The sequence below is a fragment of the Rhinatrema bivittatum genome, chromosome 2, assembly GCF_901001135.1.
Source record: "Rhinatrema bivittatum chromosome 2, aRhiBiv1.1, whole genome shotgun sequence".
Classification (NCBI taxonomy): domain Eukaryota; kingdom Metazoa; phylum Chordata; class Amphibia; order Gymnophiona; family Rhinatrematidae; genus Rhinatrema; species Rhinatrema bivittatum.
This window is the reverse complement of record NC_042616.1, coordinates 200,031,305-200,051,872: the sequence shown is the minus strand read 5'-3', so window position 1 is coordinate 200,051,872 and position 20,568 is coordinate 200,031,305. Positions and strand designations below refer to the sequence as shown.

Sequence of the window (20,568 nt, the reverse complement as noted above, 5' to 3'; positions counted from 1 at the left end):
GTGATGATAATCATAACATTCGGGAGGGTTGATTTAATTTCAGTGCTGAATTGAAGCAGGTGGGAGACAGACCATGTATGCTTTTTTACACTAGAAGGATTATTTTAAATGTTATCTGAAAATTAATTGGGAGCCACTGTTGCTTTGCATTCTCACAGATAGCCAACCCATAACAATTCTGGCTGCAGCCTTTAAAGTCATTTGGTAAAACAATATACAAGTTGCAATAATCCACAGATGACATTACTAAAGAATGCAATAGTGTTTCCAGGTCCAATTCAGATAAGAAAGATGATAAGACATATCATCTGCCTGGGGGCCAGCGATGATGTCCAGGGATGTTCCCTCTGCGCGCGACAGTGACCCTAGAGATTGGTGATCCTATCTTGACCTCATGAAAACGTTTTTCAGGATCTGTAAATCCAGACCATCGGTATCAGGGGCATCAACATTGAAAACTTAGGAGCTGCATCAGGAGAATATTGATCCCACTCGTCATTGAGCACCAGGAAGGACCAGGAATAGTAGACCATCATTTGTCCACACTCCCCCGAAGAAGGCGAAGAGTTCAGCCTTCATCAATTCTGGCATCAAGAAATGCCAGAGATGTGCGCCAAGAAAAGATCAAAAAGCAATAACATTGTTCTCTGTTGATGCCTGATACTTCGATCAAGGACATTCTGATAGCAGCCTTGAATCCCCTAAGCATTTCCATGGTAAAGAGAGCTCACTCTATGTTCATTCGCAAAAACTACACCATTTTCCATGTGTCTGTCATATTTTAGTAGGATGTGGCCTCCTAGGCCATATTGGCATCCACAGTCTTTGAGGTGGGCCTGGAAAGGAAGATCCAGTAGGCCTTGGACAGAACATTGGTGGCCCATCATCGAAGACAGGGATGGCCATGCAGACCATCGTCCGGCTGATACTGCAATCCTTGCAGCTGCCTGGTAGATTGGCATTGATGTCTGTTCCCAGAGAGAAAAAGACATAGAAAGCTGCTGCACAAATGGTAATTTCCAGCCTTTAAGGGGAAGGAGCTTTTCCAAAGCACAGAAGTTCATCAGGTTCTAGGGCCCAACAGAGAAATGCTCCCCTCTTTGATACCTTGTCTGAGCTGGGCAAAATCCAGGTCCATGTCACCGGCCTATCAGCCGAGCTCATATTCAGAATATTCCTGGGGGGAGTATGGCTATGGATCTGAAGACTTTTGGGATCAGGAGGCATCGATAGGTCCCCGTCTGACTAATCTCTTTTCAAGAAAAGAGGTGGTTTCCACCTGAGAACCTCTCTTTTGCTGAGTTCATCCAGAGAATGGCGGAAGCCATTCCATTTACTTTGCAGAAAGAGAGTGAATTCAGAACCAAAATGTTTGACATCCTCCATTTCATGGAGCCCTCTAAGGATAAGGCAGTCCCAGTACATGAGATTCTATAGGAAGTTCAGATGAAGATATGGAAGAGCCGCCTCTCAGTGGCACCAGTAAATAAGAAGGGAGACATGATATTTCATGCCCAGAAGGCTCCCAGATTTGAAAAGCAGCAGCTGCCATATCAATCTGTGATAATTAAATCTGATTTCAAGAAGGCCAAGAGGTTCATGACCCACTTTTCAGTACCCCTGGCAAGGGATACTTCACACTTTGGACTTTCTTGGAAAGAAAGTGTTTAAGGAGCTTTGCTCATTGCCTACATAGCATTCTACCAGCTCTTCATGTGCCAATATATGCAGAACATTCTGAAGGTGAAAAAAGTGGTAGATTATATTTGTCAGAAGCAGTGAGTGACTTTGAGTCACTAGTGGACAGTGGTTTGGAATGTGAAAAACATGTACCTTTGATGTTTTGAGATGGCCAGTACCTGTGCCAGAGAGCCATCCTTGGAGGAAGGCTGAGGTTTTTCCTAAACTGCTGGTCCACTGTAACTTAAGACATTTGTAGGCCCTCAGCATAATATGATAAGGGTACAGCCTACACCTATTGGACATACCTCCAAATCACCCAATTGGACCTGATTGAGAGATTTCTCAGCATCAGGAACTGTTGCAACTAGAGCTCCGAGACCCATGTAGTTGAGCCTTTTCCCCTAGGAGAAAGAATATTGAGATTTTACTCCAGGTATTTTCTGATCCCAAAGAAAACAGGATGACTCTGTCCTATCCTAGACCTAAGGACCTTGAATTAAGTTCTTCAAGAGGGAAAAGTTCAAGATGGTTTCTGTTGGCATCTTGATTCCTTTTCCTAGAAAGAGGATTGGATCTGCTGTCTAGATCTAAAGGATGCTTACATCCACATATATTTCCAGATCACAGAAAATATTTTGGATTTATGGTAAGATATCACCATCCTCCAGTATTGTGGGCTGCCTTTCAGCATCTTGTCTGCTCCACATGTTTACACAAAATTTTTTGCAGTGATGGTGGCACATTTACACAGCTTTAGGAGCTCATGTATTCCCCTACATGGATGATTGGTTGGTCAAGAGCACATCTCAGAGAAATACCCCAGAATTAATTCACAAAACATTCCAGGAGATGGATTTACTAGGTTTTGTCATCAACTACCCCAAATCCCATTTGAGCCTGTCATCTCAATTATTATAGAAGAGTTGCTAGATACGACTCGGGCAAGAACCTTCCTCTCAAAGGAGAGCTTTGTCACATTGTTATCCACAGTGGAGAGGATGCAATTGAGTTAGGAGCCAGCAAGAGACATGCCGAGGATGTTGGACCTCATGACATCAACAGACCATGTTACACCCTTGGCATGGCTTCATGTGAAAAGAGCCCAGTGGGCCCTCAAATCTCTATAGGATCAAGCCATTCAGGATCTTTGGGACAGCATCTGAATCATCAAGCTTCTGAAGGACTCCCTGTCCTGGTAGCTGATTCATTTCAATATAGCCAGGATGTACCCTTACAAATTCCTCCAGTCCAAATTGACCTAACCACAGATGTGTCTAACCTGAGATGGGAGCCCATGTAGAAGGTCTCTGCACCCAAAGGTTTTGGTCAGCTCAAGAAAAGTTTTATCAGATAAACTTCCTAGAGTTTCTGGCTGCTTAGTATGTTGTGAAGGCTTTCAGAGATCATTTGGTCAACAGACAACAAGGTGGCAATGTTTTACATCAAAAAGCAGGAAGGAATGACATTGTTCCTTCTTTGTCAGGAGACTCTCCACATGTGGGACTGGGCCATCTCTCAGGGAATGGTCCTCGGAGCCACATATCTGGCAGTTGAGGAGAATGTTCTAGTGGACTGATTGTTGAGTTTTGAAACATCACAACTGGTCCCCAGACAGGGAGGTGGCAAACCAGATGCTTAATGATTGGGACACACATGTGGTAGATCTGTTTCTTTCCCCTCTGAATAGAAAGATCATGCTCTTCTGCTTCAGAAACACTTATGGGTTGAAGTGGAGGAGATTTGCCTTTTGGTATGAGGAAAAGTACTTCGATCCTTTCTTCTGCTCCAAACAAAAGATACTTAATTAACTTTTACATATTTGAGTCAGGTCTTAAACCAACTCAATTAGAGTTCATCTTAGTGCACTTGATATTTGCTACCACCATGTAGAAGGTAGACCCATCTCTGTATAGCTTTTAGTTGTCCAGTTCATGCAGGGCTTGCTTTATTTTTTAAGCCTCTTGCTGTGTCATAGTACTTCAATATGGTATTGACTCAGCTGATAAAAGCTCCCTTTGAGCCACTAGATGTCTGTGAGCTGAAGTACCTACCCTGGAAAGTTATTTTTGTATGTGGTCACTTCAGGTCACAAAGTCAGTGAGCTCCAGATCCTAATGATTTATCTGTCTTACACCACAATTTTTTTTTCATAATAAGGGGATTCTGCACACACATCCTAAGTTCCTGCCTAAGGTAGTTTTGTATTAGTCATCTTTCCAAAATTCTTTTAAACCAGCACTACACAGTTGGAACTGCAAGAAAACCTTACCCTTCTATTTGGAATGGACTGATAGAAAGTTCACCCAGGTTTTTGTTTCAGTACGGACAAATATGGACTAGCTGAAGCCAAACTCACAATATAAAATTGACTAGCAGATTGCATCTTCCCCATTTGTGCCTAGGTGGGCCATGATAAAAATGTCATGGTATCATAGCCACGGTGGCATTGTTAGCTCACTTAAGATCGATTTCCATGGAAGAGCTCTGTAAGGCTGCAACGTGGAATTCGCACCCATATTCACATTGCATTATTGTTTGGACAGGGACTCCTGACATGACAGTAGATTTGGGCAGTCTGTCCAAAGGTGTCTATTTGATATGTAGAACCCCACTCTAACCCTTTTGGGGCTTGTTGCTTTGGTTCCTGGCTGCCACATTAAAAAATACAAAAAATGGCTTGTGGCCACCAAAAACTGCTTTTGCCTTTTGGCACTATTTCGGTTTTTTTTTCCCATTTTTCTTTTGGGGCAGTCTGTAGCTAGAGATTTCCCTTGTCTTGGGCAAAAGCAGAGTTGCTTACCTGTACAGGTATTCTCTGAGGACAGTAGAATGTCAGGCATCAGGAAATCCTCTTGCTTCCCCTTGGAGGTGGTTCTCTAGGTTTAAGCTAAATTATAGATATGTGGTAGTATAGTATGTTGTATATACCCAGTAGGACATGCTCAAATTTTCCAGAAGCTTTGATATAAATATCCATGCTGGGCTCAATCTGATATCATCCATGGGTGAGGACTGATGTCCTACTGTCCTTGGAGAACACTTGTTATAGATAAGCAACTCTATCGTATTCTAAAACTTTTTTCCCACTGAAAAATAGAACATACGATTTGCTATCTTAGGTCAGATCAAAGGTCCAGTGAACCCAGCATCCTGTCTCCAACAGCAGTCAGTCTGGGTCACTAGGAAGCACACTGCAGATCCCAAAAATTAGATCCATTCTTTGTTGCTCTTCTCCTAGGAAATGTCTATCTGACTAATAATTGTTTATGGATGTTTTTTCTAGGAACTTGTCCAAACTGCTTTTAAACCATGTAATGCTAGCTGCTCCAGGGGTGATCTGGGAAACTCTAAACTCATTAGCCTGAAGTTGGTGCCAGGCAAAATGGTTGAAGCTGTTCTTTAAAATAAAATGGCTTAACTAGGAAGAGTCAGCATGGTTTTAGCAAGGAGAAGTCTTGTCTTGCCAGTCTTTTAGAATTTTTTGAAGGTATAAATAAACATGTAGATAAAGGTGAACCGGTATTTAGATTTTCAGATGGCATTTGACAAACTCTCCCCTATCATAGACTTCTTAGAAAATTAAAAAGTCATGGGATAGGAGGCAATTTTCTATTATGGATTGGTAACTGGTTAAAAGTCTGGAAACAGAGGATAGGACTAAATTGTCAGTTTTCCAAATGGAGAAAGGTCTTTAGTGAAGTACCACAGGGATCGGTACTGGGATCTGTGCTGTATAACATATTCATAAATGATCTGTAAAAGGGAATGACAAGTGAGGTGATCAAATTTGCAGATGACAGAATTATTTAAATTTGTTAAAATAGCAGCAGATTGCAAGGAACTGTAGAAGGATCTTGTGAGACTAGAAAACTGGGCAACTGAAAGGAAGATGGAATTTAATATGGAAAAGTGCAAAGTGATGTATATAGGGAAAAAAGGTCTTGGAGTCCTTGTGGACAGTATGTTGAAATGCTCAGCTCAGCACTTGGTGGTAGTCAAAAAAGCAGATAGAATGTTAGGAATGATCCAAAAAAGGAATGGAGAATAAGTAGAAGCCAAAAAGGAATGGAGAATAAGTAGAAAGTATCATATTGCTTCTGTTTTGAACCATGGTACAACTGCACTTTGAGTATTGTGTGCAGTTCTAGTTGCTTCATCTAAAGAAAGATATAGCAGAATTAGAAAAGATGGCAAGCAGGGTGACAAAAATGATAAAGGGGATGGAATATCTCTTTTATGATGAGAGGCTACGCAGGCTAGAACTCTTCAGCTTGAAAAAGAGCTGAGAAGGAACATAGTTTGTAAAATCAAACCAAGGGCCAAATTCATTAAGGCTTTTCTCCCATTTGATGTCTTTGGGAAAAATCCTTAGTGATTCAGGTCCAAAGAACATTAAATAGTAAATTTATTTAAAACCAAATCTCCTTATTGAGAGAGTGGTTCAAGAAATAATCCTAAACCAAAATCAATTGAATGACCTGGTAGACTTTGCCTGATGTTATGGGATTACTAGGATTTTACAAACTAAAAATAATTATGTGAATTCAAATTACCCCTCTTCATGTCCTCTTAGAATAAATGTGTCTGATAAAATCTTGTATCTTTCTCTGAGCTTTGTATCTAATATAAAATAACATTTTTTTCATATTGACACATTATTTCCAAATAATAATCAGACTTGTTCATTGCTACAATGCTGCCACTATTATGAAATGACTTATTTACTAGGTATTTGGATCTCTCCTTTTGTTTTATTACTGTTTAGCTAGCAGGACAAAATAATAAAAGTTTGAATTTTTTCCTTCTCCTATTTATCTGGAACAGTGAGTGGCAAGTATTGCTTTGTGTATGAATATAGAAATGAAACAATTTTTTTTTATTTTAAACTACTTTTTTAAATTATCGCACATGTTAAAAAAAAATCTATACAATTTTGTTGATTTTACAGATGAACTGAAGCACATCATTGGGGCTGAAACAACACGAAAAGGCATCCTCCGGGTCTTTGAAATGTTTCAGCACAATCAATTAAATAGGAGACTGGTGTATGTTTTTTTAGAAGGCTTCCTGGAAACCTTATTTCCGCAGTATAAATTTCATGAGCTTTTCAACAAATTGTATTCAAGATCGGATCGAAAGCAGAAATACAAAGAGAGACTACAACCTTCTCAAATGCCTTCTTTGCAGAAAAGGTGACACTCCAGACTCTACTGCTGCACCCTATAGACACTTACGTAGTTTTTGTCAAGAACTACCATGTAGTGGCCTGGGCAGATCCTCTGGGGCTTAAAGTACACATGCTGTTATTTTTGCACCAGTCTTCTAGTATCACGTGAGATTATTAATGCATCTATAAGATCTACAGCTCTTCTCATTCTCATAATACAACCACTATCAGGATGGGTTTGTATTTCTCAAATGATGTGATGCATCATACAAGATTGAAAAGAATGCTGGCCCAGCTTATAAGACTTATACAATTAGAATATTGTGCCCTTCAGTTTCTGACTGAGGCATCGAAAGAACAGTCATGTTTTCATTGTCAGCAGTGAAAAAGTGCCAGGTTTGATTTCCTGAAGACAGAATTAAGCACAACTAAAGAAATAGGGTTTGGCTAGTTTGTGCTGGCACTGGGATATTGTGCAATGTAAGGTTTAAGGAGCACTTTCAGTTCTAAGTACTAAGTGAACTACCTTATAGGTTTGGATCAGCATTTTTGTACATGGTTAGCTAGCAGGAAGAAATCTGTAGAGCAGCTGGTTCTAAAAAAAAGTAAAAAAAAAAAAACAAAACAGCCCCAAGTGTACTAACAGAAGACTGGGAAGATTTGATGTTTACACCTGAGCTAACATTTTCTTTACAAAGAAAATAAAATGAGTAAAATTTGTGTTGGTTGGGTTTGTTCTTCATTGGGAAAAATGCAGAAGCTGAAGTACGGTAAGATCTTTGGTTTTTTTTAGATTAAATCATTTGTGAGCTCTGACAGATGATCACAAGTATACCAAACAACTGTTACTTATAATTCAATCTTTCTGATCATTTGCAAGTCACATCAGTTTATATAGAATACTGTGAAATTAGAAAAATAATATGTAAGTTTGTGCAGCTTAGAGGACATCTTCTCTAAAGACACTCATATTACATGTTAATAAGAACCATGAATAAGCTAAAATTGTAGAAATACTGTTTAAATTACTTGATGTGTCCTGCAGAGTTTAAAAACACAGGCACTTATTTCAAGTATCATTAAACCATGTTTATTATCCTTTCAGTAAATGCATTAATTGCATATTGTGTAAGATGACTTTAATTCCTGATGTGACTTTTCAAACTATTGTCTTTAAACAAAAGCCATCCAAGATAAATTTTTTGCTTGATTGAAGAGATACTTTTTTGGCGTGGGGTAAAACATTTGTTATATGTCGACTGGTTAAATAATCAGCTCTGCCAATTTATTTGTCCCAATCAGTGGCACAGTCCAAAAAAATTGATTGTGTGATAAATACTTAACTGGTTAGGTATATCTCCAGGCATTTGGATGTTTCGAATGGGTGTTGAAAATGATTGTGCCATTGTCCAACAAATGCACTTGTTTTAGCCTTAATAATTTTAATAAGAAAAACAGTTAAGCATTTCAGTTGACTTATCATCCAAGCTTTGTGCTACTGGTGTTTGCTACAATTAAAGTTGATTTTAAATGCAAAAGAATGTGTACCAAATTTAAATGAAAAGCAAAAAAAATATAAATTCTACAATCTAAATTTTAATTTTGTGCAATAATTTCACTTAATGCTTATGTATTTGAATAATTGTAAGATAAAAGAATTTTTAATGGGATGATCTGTTGTCTTATCCCAACAACTTACATTCCGTTGTTGCTGCATCTGTTAAGGACTTGTTTTAAAAGTCTTTTGTCACTCCTTGTAAAAAAAAAATAATAAATTCTCTTGTTATCAATGAGCTCTGCTCATCTGAGCATGGTTTGTGTACTGCAGGGGAATATCTGAAGAGCACATCCAGTGAATATAGCCGTTAAAAAATGAATTGTGCATATCATTGTATAGTAAGTGTCAGATGTTTTCCCAATTGTTCTGTCTATACTCTTTTATTTTTCTTCACTCTTGATTTCATTAACAAAGAACAAACTGTTAGAAAGTCATAGTTATTTATATTGGGCTGAAAAGAACTTCACATTTTTATTTGGGGTTTGCGTTTGGTTTTTTGTCCAACAGAAAAGCTGATAAAAATTATACTAATAAAGTATTAACAAAAAGATTTTCTTCTGGTTTATTAATACAATATTTTAATGACTGTCATTAGCTTTGTTAGTCTCTTCATAATGTACATCAAATATTAAAAGGTACATTTTAAAAGGCCAGCTCACACCAAAATGAGGGCTGTATGCACATGCCCTACCCACATTCTGCCCCTTTTTTTCCCCTGTGCGAGATATTCGTGCATCCGAACTTGTGCTCGTATGTGAGCAGCTTTTAAAATCGGGTGGACATGCGAATCTGCTAGATGTGTGCCCATCTCCCGGTTTTGGCACACGTCCAGTTTTTAAAATTCACCTTTAAAGTTTTATACACCTATATTAACGTGGATTTGATTAATTTTAGTGATTGAAGAAAAAAACAAATTTAGCTGAACTATTGATAAATTGTCATTTATATGAGAAATATATTATTATCAATAGCAGGAGAGTCCAGGCTGCACCTTAACATGACAAGGGTTTCCCAGCACTTCTTTTCTCAGCCACAGCTGTAATTTGATCATACATAGGGAACAAATACCTGTTGTGGCTCACAGGGCCAGGCCCGGCATAACCAGTTGTGCATACTGTGCATTTGCATGGGGTGGCACACCCGGAAGCTGGCGGCAGTAGGAGGTGTCATGGAGCTGCCGGCAGAGCCTAACACCCCGGCAGCCGAAGAAGGAGAGAGGCTGCCGGCGGAACTCAAACCACCGCCGGCTGAAAGTGAGAAGCCTGGTGTTCCCTTGCATGTGCGTGCACCTGTAAACAATTTTGCCAGTAGCGCACAAAGCTTCTGCTCCCCCTCTCCCCCCCCCCCCCCCGCAAGCAGGAAGGCTGGTGGGTCGTAGTAGAGCTCATCCTACCATGGCCCGATGACACCAGGAGGCCTTTTGTGTGTGTGTGTGTGTGTGTGTCTGTGATAGCCTCTGTGTGTGTGATCCTGTGTCTGTGAGAGCCTATGTGCCTGTGAATGATACATTATGTGTGTGTTTGTGCATGCTTGTCAGAGCCTAAGTGACACATAGGCTCTCATAGGCATACACACACACACAGGGCTGGATTTTAAAAGGATTACGCGCACAAGGTACGCGTGTAACCCTTTTAAAAAACCCCTGCGCGCACCGAGCAAAGCCCCAGGATGCACGTAAGTCCCGGGGCTTTCTTGGGGTGGGCATGTCGGGAGGCGTGACGCGGTCGGCGCGTCATATGGGGGTGGTGCCGCGGGCGTGGTATCGGCCCGGGGCGTTTCCGGTGGCGTGGCCGCGGCCTCCGGACCAGCCCCCGGACTGGAACACGGCGCGCGGCAGCCAACCTGGCGCATGCCTGCTTCGAGCAGGCGTAACTTCTGCGACAGAGGTAGGAGGGGGGTTTAGATGGGGCCGGGGGGGGGGGGGTGTTAGGTTGGGGAAGGGAGGGGAAGGTGGGGGGAGGCCACTCCGAGTTCAGAGCGGCCTCGGAGGGAATGGGCAACGTGCGCAAGTTGCACAAATGTGCACCCCCTTGCGCACGCCGACCCCGGATTTTATAAGATACGCGCAGCTACACGATTATCTTATAAAATCCAGCATACTTTTTTTCGCGCCTGGTGCGCGAACAAAAGTACGCGTGCACGTAGAATTATAAAATATACCCCATAATGTATCTGTGAGGGAGAGGGAGCCTGTGTATGTGTGAGAGAGACGGCGAGTGTGATAGAATGAATGTGTTATTATGTGTGTGAGAGAGAGGGAAGATAACATTTCTGCAGTCCTACCTCCCCCAATCGATGATGATCTGAAGGTGACAGGAAATCAAAATATCCCAAGTATGGAGACAGGAGATTTTGTAATCCTTATTATTTTTAATTATTGGGTGTAATTTTATGTTTCTACTCTTTTGAAATATTTAATTTTGGGGGGAATAGATCATTTTTGAATTATTGAAATTTTTATTCATCAGATGTTTAGAAATATTTTATTGGTGTTTGGGGAATTTTTGATATTCTGTTTATTAACTAGTTTGAAATATTTGTATGATTATAATTGATGTTTTATATTTCTTGACTTTATTATTTAATGTTATATGAAGAATGGTAACTTCTGTTTTCCTATTGCTCTACATATAGAGGCTGGCTTGTTGTGGGTTCCAGTTCAGTTCTTCTCAGCATGGTTGTGATCTACGAGCAGGTTCTTCTTTCTGCCTCTCTATAGGCGCGGGGCCACGTCTCTCTGCCTTTCTTGAAGGGCCAGTGAGGAAGTGGGCCCTGGATGACATTTCCTGGATCCGCCTCTTCAGCCTACAAAAGGCTCCTCAGGTCAGTCCTTCATTGCCTTCGCAAGGAGTAAGTCCTCCCTAGGACTCCTCATCTGCTTCTCCTCCTAGGCACTCTGTTTCATGTGGGATCCCGTGTCTTCGTCGTTGTTATGTTCCGGTCTCTGCTCCGATGTCTTCAACGTTTCTGATGTCCAGTTGTCCGCTTGTTCCTACGTCCAGATGTCCGTCTATTCTTGATGCCCTGATGTCTTTATCTTTAAGTTGTTCCAGATGTTCCAGTTTCGTCCTGAAGTCCATCAGTTCCTGATGTCCTGACCTCTATTTGTTCCTGATGTCCATCCGCTCCATTCTTGTCCTGATGTCCATCCGCTCCTGACGGCCTGACGTCCATCTGTCCCTGACGGCCTGACGTCCTAACGTTCATTCATTCCTGGGGTCTTGATATCCTTCTGTTCCTGATGTCCCGATGTCCATATGTCCTCAGCTCCGTTCTGACCCGTCCCCCGTGGTCCCACCACCCCCGTTGGGGTGTGTGGGGCATTGATGAGTCTTTCTTCTGACGGTGCTATGGAGTCAGCTCTTCCCTTGTCTGACTTACCTTGTTCTTGATGTCTGATAACTGCCTTGCCTTGATGTCCTAGCTTGTTGCCTGCTTGTTTCGTCCACGACCAGCCCAGTGGGGCTGAGTATGGCGCTAGAGGGACTTTCCCACTTGGAGGTTCCGGACTTTTTAACCATAGGTTTTTAACCTTGCCTTGTCTTGCCATACCTTGCCTTGTCTTGCCATACGATGCATTGTCCTGCCATACGATGCCTTGTCCAGCATCCTTCTGTTCCAGGATCCTACTGTTCCAGCATCTTACTTAATGACCGAGTCTTTGTCTACTTAATGACCGAGTCTTTGTCTACTTAATGACTGAGTCTTTGTCTACTTCAATGACTGAGTCTTCGACTACTTCAATGACCGAGTCTTCGACTACTTCAATGACCGAGTCTTTGACTACTTCAATGACCGAGTCTTCGGCTACTCCAATGCCCTAGTCTTTGTCTTCCTCAAAGCCCGAGTCTCCGTCTTCCTCAGAGCTCGAGTCTTCGTCTGTCCTGCAACGCCCGAGTCTTCGTCTGTCCTGCAACGCCCGAGTCTTCGACTGTCCTGCAACGCCCGAGTCTTCGTCTGTCCTGCAATGCCTTGAGTCCTTGTTTGCCACGTCTGATGTCTTAGTCTCTTTGCCACATCTTGTTCCATGTCTCCTTCCGGCCTGCCGCTTCAAGCCGCTACCCAGTGGCCTAGTCCGAAAGGGCTTGAAACGGTCTGAGGACCATTTAGAGACTACCATTGCATTGGTGGCCTCACAGAAGCGTGCAGGGTTCGGTAGAGAGTCAGGATCTCTAGTCTTCCAGCAAGGACGTCTCACCACGAGGGTGCACATTCCTTGTCCCGCGCTGGGGAGCGCTCCCTTCCATCCACAGCACAACAAGCATGTTTGTTTATACTTTCTGATCTCTCTATTCTGTATTTGGTCAGGGTCTCTCTGTGTTCTGCAAATGTGACTGAGGTGAGGTATTTTCCTGGCATGTAATTTCTGTGTAGGGATCTATAGCAGTCTGGTTTCCTAATAAGAATTGTATTGGTGTTCTAGGGCCTGGTGTAATATGTGCAGTGTTGCCTTTTCATAGATAAGGTTTTAGGGTTGCTTTGGTATGGGAGATTTACTATATTGTAATGGTAATTCTGGTTGTTCATGGCTTTCTGAGAGCTAAGCTCACACCCAATACGCATTGCAAAAAGTCTAACTCCATAGGAATTCCAAGTGTCTTTTTTACAGAGTTTTCTGGTTGGCACCACAGCAGTGTATGTAAATAATATGCATGTTGTGATATTTTTGCCTCAGGAAATTGTACTTTTGAATGTTCTTTGTTTTGTAAAATTTATTATAAATGCATAATTTAATTGTATGTATCTGAAAAGGGTGTGGGAATGTGTGTCTTGGGCGGTGTATGTGTGAGGCTGTATTGTTTGCTCGGGTACCTAATACCGTTCCCTGTTCTGGAGGGGAGGGGGGTGTCAGTTTTTAAAAATATAGATTGCAGGAGGGAGCTAAGCTTTATTTGATGGGCCCGGGACAGAGACTGAATGAATTGGGAGGGGGGAGGCAGCACAGTAATTGTTTACACAGGGCAGCAAAAAAGCTAGCACAGGTCCTGTACCGGGCCAAGGAAGAAGTTGGAAATAGTGCCAATTCATGCAGGCACATCCTGCAGCCATTTTAGTACTGCTGGTTCTCTTCTCATTTCAACCCTCCATCTTCGTTATTGTACATTCAAGGAGTATAGGTAATACCTGAACCAAATTGATTGTTGTAACATAATCATCTTTATTAGCAGGGTACAAACATCATTTCAATGGGCCCAATATAAACTGGCAGGGCATGCCCCCTCCCACACTCCAACATGCTCCCTCCCACACTACAACATGCCCCCTCCCACACTCCAACATACCCCATCCTATTTACATAAAATCTTATGAATCATGAAAGAAAAAATTCTATTTTGATTCTAGAATTTCCTTCTACATTGCTGACTATTTTGTAGCATTTTGGCTGTTGGTCCTAATAAAAGTATTATCCAATAAATGTTTTGATGTTTTTGTTTTAATGGGCCAACATGGCTGCAAATACTTTATAAATGGACCTAGGGAAGGAGCCAGTAAAGATGATGAATGTCTGTTCCAGGAGCTTAGAGTCACTGAGATTAAGAATATATCACTTGCCTTGTAATGGTGAAAAACAAAGCTGAGAGGAAAATTTATCCTGTGATGCCAGTTTTTTCCTCTATGATGGGTCTGATAGACTTCTTTGTGGCTCAAGGAGCAACACTTAGCCAGGGAAACAGAGGTAAACCAGAGAAAAAGAGGGAGTAGCTTGCCCCAGCTGGCTCTACTGCCAAGAGCTCCAAGGATCACCCCACTGCAGCCAGCAGGGGAGTAGATATCATTAGAGCCTCGATTGCCATCGCCGAGTGATATCACACACCATCAGGCTGAAGCTTTGCCATATGGAGAGGAGCTGTTGGATGCTGGAGGTTTGGAGCAGTCTGTGGAGAGGCAGAACCTATAGATGGGAATGGACATTGAGGATTCTTCTGGTCTCTCTTCAGACTTTTCGGAATAGGTAAGATCTGCTCAAGTTCTGATGGGGTCAGATGATTCTGAGGTGGTTAGTTTGACTCTTTCCCCTGTGGAACTAGGCCCTGCACGTATTTTTCTGCAAGATGCATGGGCTTTCTTGAACTGTGAAACAGTTGCTAAACTGAAAGAAAAAGATGAAACTTTTCCTAAATTTTATTTTGGTTCATCAGTGTGAAGTGAATATTACCTGTATGATGGATTTACAAGCAAATATGGTTAAAGACCATCTTTATCTTTGCCATAAAATAGAAATGTTACAGAATAATATGATAGAAACTTAATTTTACTAATTTCCTAAAGTTTTATCTGCCTCTGTGAGAGAAGTATTTTGTCAGTACTTGGCCGATGTACTTAAATTTCCTTCTGAATTACTGCCTCCTACTATAAGGAGTCAATATTTTCCTGTCTTTCAGACAGAAAGAGTTGGAAGTGGAAAATATAGGTGCCCGCAGGCAATATCTCAAAATGTGAACTGTAATTTGAGAGCATTAATGGAATAATCTCAGCAAGAAGAGGTGGCCAGAATGAACAAAAAGGGAATAAAATGCTAAAAGAAATTAATGAAGCTAACAAAATTAGCAGCACAGTAATAATGGGTGATTTCAATTACCTTGGTACTGATTAGGTGAATGTCATATTAGGACAATTTAGAGGTAAATTTCCTAGATGAAATAAATGACTTTTTCATGGAGCAGCTGATACAAAAACCATCAAGGGGGGCAACAGTTTTAGACCTAGTCCTTAGCAGAACATAGGATATGGTGCAAGAGGTAACAGTGTCAGAGCCACTTGACAATAGTGATCACAACATGATCAAATTTGAGTTAATAACTGGAGGGAAGATACTAATGAAATCTGCAAAAGCAAATAACATGCAAAAAGATAATTATGTTAAAATGAGGAAAATGGATAGTAAAAACTGAAAAGAGCAGCTGAGTTTACATCAGGCATAGATATTGGCATGGATATTGTTTAAAAATACCTTCTTGGAAGCCCAGATCCAGATGGATTCCACTCATTAGAAAAGGTGGAAGGAAGACTAAATAACTACCAGCATGGTAGCTAAAAGAATATATTTCAAGAAATGGAAAAGGGATCCAAATGAAGGAAACAGCATAAGCACTGACAAGTTAGATGCAAAGCATTGAAAAGAAAGGCAAAGAGACAATTTGAAAAGAAGCTTTCCATAAAAGCAAAAATTCATAATAAAACTTTTTTTCAGATACATTTGAAGTAACACACACCAGTCAGCTGCCTGACCAATCTCTCTCTCTCACACACACACACACACCAGGCACCTGCCTGACCAATCTCTCTCACACACACCAGTCACCTGCCTGAACAATCTCTCTCTCACACACAGCAGTCACCTGCCTGACCAATCTCTCTCTCACACACACACACACCAGTCACGTCCCTGACCAATCTCTTTCTCTCTCTCTCTCTCTCACACACACACACGTCACGTCACCTGCCTGACCAGTCTGTCTCTCTCACACATACCAGTCACCTGCCTAACCAATCTCTCTCTCACACACACATACACACACCAGTCATGTCCCTGACCAGTCTCACACACACACACACACCTGTGACTTTTCTGAGCAGTCTTGCTCTCACACATTTCTCTTAATTAAACACACATTCTCTCATACACTTACACACATGCTGAGTCACTCTCTGTCTCACCCCCACCCACAGCACACATAGCAGCTAAGGTAGCCGGTATGTTGCTATTAAAAGCAGTGTCCTGACAGGCTAGAAACCAGCAGGAGTGACCTCCCCAACCCCACAGCACTAAGAAGGCAGCACTCAGCTGTTTGCTTGTGCTGGGATTGATTGCGGCACAGAGCAATCAGCTGAGAATATAATTTTATGCTTTTCTCCCCACCCAGTCTTTTTTTTTTTTGCAGTTTGATTATTAATTTTATATTTTCTTGCTAGTGTCGCGCTGACGAGAGAAGGGGAGGTCGGAGACGGGGGGAGCAGCGGCGCCATTCTCCTTCTGCAGCAGCAGCAGCATGCAAGGCCTTTCCTTCTTCCCACGTGCCCGGTAAACATCACTTCCTCTTCCGGGTCACAGGTGCGGGAAGAAGAAAAGGTCACGTTCCTGTTGCCAGCTTCCACAAAACACTGCTGCTGTTCCCCTCGGGGCTTGAATGTGCTGATAGCCTGGGTAGGAATGGCAGCAGTGTTCATCTCACTGAGGTGAAAGGCGGGGGGGAAAAGCAGTGGGTGCGCAACACACTAGTGTCCCGCGACACACCGGTTGAGAACCGCTGTTCTACAGGATTGTTGGCAAATCAGAGACCCTATGACTCCAGTGCAAGATCCCCTGGCCCTGACAATTCATACTGGTATGTTATGTGTAAAAATACAGTCTGCATGCTTAAAATCATTTAAAAAATGACTAGCAAGTGCATTATCACTGATTGATAGCACAGACAATATTAACCCATTTGGGAGTGGCATACCTTGCCATAAATTTCTTGGTGTTGATGTTTCCAAACAAAATATTTAAACCCTTGGCTATAGAAAATCTCCTGGTACTAATAGACTCTTTTACCTGCCATCACAGTAATAATGTACAGTATGAGCTATAGTGTTTACCTCCTCCATTTTATTTTCTAAGAAGACAAGGTTTTTGTTGCATTGTTAGCCATCAATCTTTTGGGAGATTAAGAATATGGCATCTATAATTATGAATAATATAACAGAAAATTTAGTCTTGCAGTATAGGCGTGAACAAGTCTGCAATTACAATTCTCACATTATAGATAGGGCAAGCTGTGGAATTTTCAGGACCTCATCCATCAGGAATTCAGCTTGTTGCAGTCTTTAAATCAAATGTCTGGAATGTCTTAAGGGTGAATTCCATTCATGATTTGTTACTGCATAGTATGCTTCCTTATTACTATGAGGTTTATATTTTGTCCCTCCTGTCCTCCTCATCCAGACAGTCCAAGTTCAACCTGATGATTTCAGGAATGAAAGAGGAAAGAGAAGAGAGAGAAAACATTACAGTGTAATCCTCAAACCCCCCAAAATATGCTAACAGTAACATTTGCTAACTAGGTCTAATGCAACCAGTCCAGTTCTACATTTCAATTATGTATACAGTTTCAAAATTATTTAATAAATATATATGTAGGTGTTCGTACTCCAAAGGGTTTGTCCAGCTAATTTTAGCTGGATAAACAACGGGTTTTGAAATTCCTACTGGTTTCACTTCCCTCAACTTATCTGGCTAAGTAGTTATCCAAAAACCTAGCCAGATAAATCAAGAACTGACTGGAGGTGTTCTGCAATGGAGTAATATTACCTAGCTAACGGTCATTTTTTAAAGTGCATTAAAGACCTAAAGCGCATTAAATGAGGTCTAATGCACATTGCTTAGACAATAAATAATGCAATGCGAGATAGAATGCAAATTTTATTTTGAGTATGCAAGTGCGAGGAGTTAATGCAGATTAGACTTCTATCACAAATCGCGGCGATTTAACGCACAATAACGCATGATTTAGTGTCAGAAATAACTACACCTTTTTTACGTTGGAGCAAAACAAATTTTAGCATGCCACCACGGCAGTTATTGTGGATAGTGGCTATTATCGCACGTGATAAAATTAGGCTTTCTATCAGATACACCTACCAAGCCCTCCTGGACCAATAAAAACACCTTTCCTTGCCTGGCCTATCTTCCTAAAGCTATTATGTTTGGGGTGAATTTACTTGCAGTGGGATACTGGCTGCTTCAGGATACTTGCCACAGACAACAACAATAGGCAAGGGAGATTCAAACCCCTCCTAGGGAAGTAACTGCACCAGAGCCAGAGCCACTGGCACCTCAGGAAGAGCGTTGGTACTCATGGCACAGCTTGGCACACAGGTGGGCACGCCAAAGATACAGGGAGTGCATCTTTCCTCCAAGAACCACATTGCTGAGCATGCCAGAAGAATATGTGGTTAGCAGGTATTGCCCTAGCATTCTGGCTATCCTGGATTTATAGCAAGAAATCAGAGGGGATCTGTTCACGGAATGGACCCATACCATATCAGGTCACACCAAACTCTTGTCCATCCTACATTTAATGCCTTCCGGCTCCTTCCAAATGATAGTCGGGATAATTGGGGAATGTCTCAAAGCTCTGTTCTCACTGTCTGGACCAGGTTATAACAGCTGTATGTAACTGCATTAATCGCTACATAGTATTCCCTCAGGACAGGCAGGGCTTGATAGATATGAAGTGGAGTTAGCTCGTCTAGCTCCACGCTGGTAACTGAAGTGAAGTGAGCGGTAAGGGTTAAGAAAGATAAGATGAAAAGGTCATTGAAGGGTGACGGGGGGGGGGGGTAGTGGAAGAGGACCAATAGAAAGGAAGGAATTTGAATTGGGAGACGGGGATTGGTAGAAGGGGGAGGATAAGAAGGAGAAGCGGTTTCGCGCCTCAGGCTGTGAGGAACGGCTGAGGCAGCGGGCAGAGGCTTTTTCTGTTAGCGAACTGTGTTGGGCAGTATAAAGTAGGTACTCTTATTCAAGGCATAAATTATAACTGTAGCGGTTAATTAGTGTCAGTATTTGCCAGACTTTAGTGTCTTAGCTGCAGAGGCTTACCTCCGTTTTTGTGATTAAAAAAAAAAAAAAAAAGATAAATAAATTTCAAATCATCTGAATTTACCCTTAGTTTGCTATAGCTGCGCTCTGCGCCCTTTCTCCCCGCGGGCATGCCTAAGAAGGCCCCCTCGCGCGGCCGGTGCCCCGTCCGGCCTCCTAGACCCCCCTCCCCCGTTGCTGCGTCTGCCGCCTCAGCCTTCCTCCGGCCTGCTCGAGCGATGCGTTCCCGAGCGTCCCTTACCTTCCTGCACCCCTCTAGCTCTGCCCCTTCGAGGCCGCTCTGTTCCCGCGCTGAAAATGTTCGGGAGGCCGCAGCCGCCGCCGATTCCGGCGAGAGCGGCCCCGAGCCAGATGACGTCAGCGGTGACGTCGGTGCCGGCGCCGTGCCTGCCGCTCCGCCCCCTGCTTCGGAGACGATAGAGGACATAGCGGAGGTGTCCTTGAACGCCTCCGCTTTGTCCTTCAGTTTTTTGGACCCCGACGAGCCGCCCGAGCCCCAGGTTGTGTGCCTGCCTGGGGCGGTCCCTGCCCCAGGTGTTACCCCCGTACGCGCGGCATCTGCGGGTGCCGGGGGGGCGGGCCTTCCTCAGGCCCGCCTCCCGTCGGTGCCCCGCGTTCCCCCGCGGGCCCGATTCGCTGTCAGGGGGAGAGCCCGGGGTGCAGTTGGATCGCTGCGCGGCAATTTTGCTCGGGGGGCGTTTTCATCCTGGCCTCGTAGGGTGCCTGGTGCTAGCCCGATGAGCAGGGGTAGGGAAGACAGTAGTAAGGTGCCGGTCTGTGCGGGGGGGGGTGGGGGATTCCCTCCCTAGTCAGCCCTGGCGTGGGGGCCTCACGGAGCGCCGGGAGAGGAAAAAGGGGTGGGAAGCCCTAGACAGGAGGGGAGAGAGATAGGGAGCCGTTTAGGAGGGGGGTATGGGGACGGTAAGCTAAGGGATGTTCCGCATAGGGGGCAGGGGCTCGGAACCCCAGGCGATTTTACCAGGCAGGTCGGCAGTGAATTTGGAGGATGGTTGGCATGGGAGCGGAATCGTGAGGAGATGAAGGTGCCTGTGCCCAGCAGTGGGCCTGTGGGTTTGGCAGCTAGAGAGGGCCTGGTGGGCCCGTCGTTTATGGTAAACATTAGTAGTGTAGCGAGACAGGGACTAGGACAGGGAGAGGAAGGGAGGTATTTTGTCTTTCAGAAACGGAGGACGAGGCACGGCCGGGGACTTCGATGCAAGAAGCGTGGAGGGACAAGGACTTCGCGGATGCTGAAAAAGGACGAGGTGCTGGACTGGAGAGGGGAAGCCGGAAGTCAATTGCGCAACGAGCGGGGGAGGCGGCACAAAGTTCAGGTGAGACTTTAAAGAGGAAAAAGTCTAGGAAGGAGAAGGTTCGGAAGACAAAGGTGAGGGCATCGAGTAGTTCGTCTGATAGTGAGTCAGATTCGTCAGAAGAGTCTTCGGAGTCTGGTCTGAAGTATTCTGGGGTAATGGCTGAAGGGCCATTGCATGGCGCAGGGCGGGCGGCGTGTGCAACGTTAGCGGAGTTGTGGGAGGGAGTTCCTAGGAAAATGCGGAGACGGATCCGTAAGAG

The 20,568-nt window shown here is 43.3% G+C and overlaps 1 protein-coding gene across 4 annotated transcripts in view; it reads left to right on the top strand.

Annotated features, from left to right (window-relative positions):
• Nucleotides 1-8,305, top strand: part of SNX13 (sorting nexin 13) — a 447,782-nt gene extending 439,477 nt beyond the window's left edge. For all 4 annotated transcript variants that reach the window (XM_029589038.1, XM_029589035.1, XM_029589036.1 and 1 more), the window contains one exon: nt 6,632-8,305. In XM_029589038.1, coding sequence (XP_029444898.1) covers nt 6,632-6,879 — 248 coding nt within the window. In that variant the 3' untranslated portion in view covers nt 6,880-8,305. The remainder of the gene's footprint in view (nt 1-6,631) is intronic.
• The last annotated feature ends 12,263 nt before the right edge of the window (nt 8,306-20,568 follow it).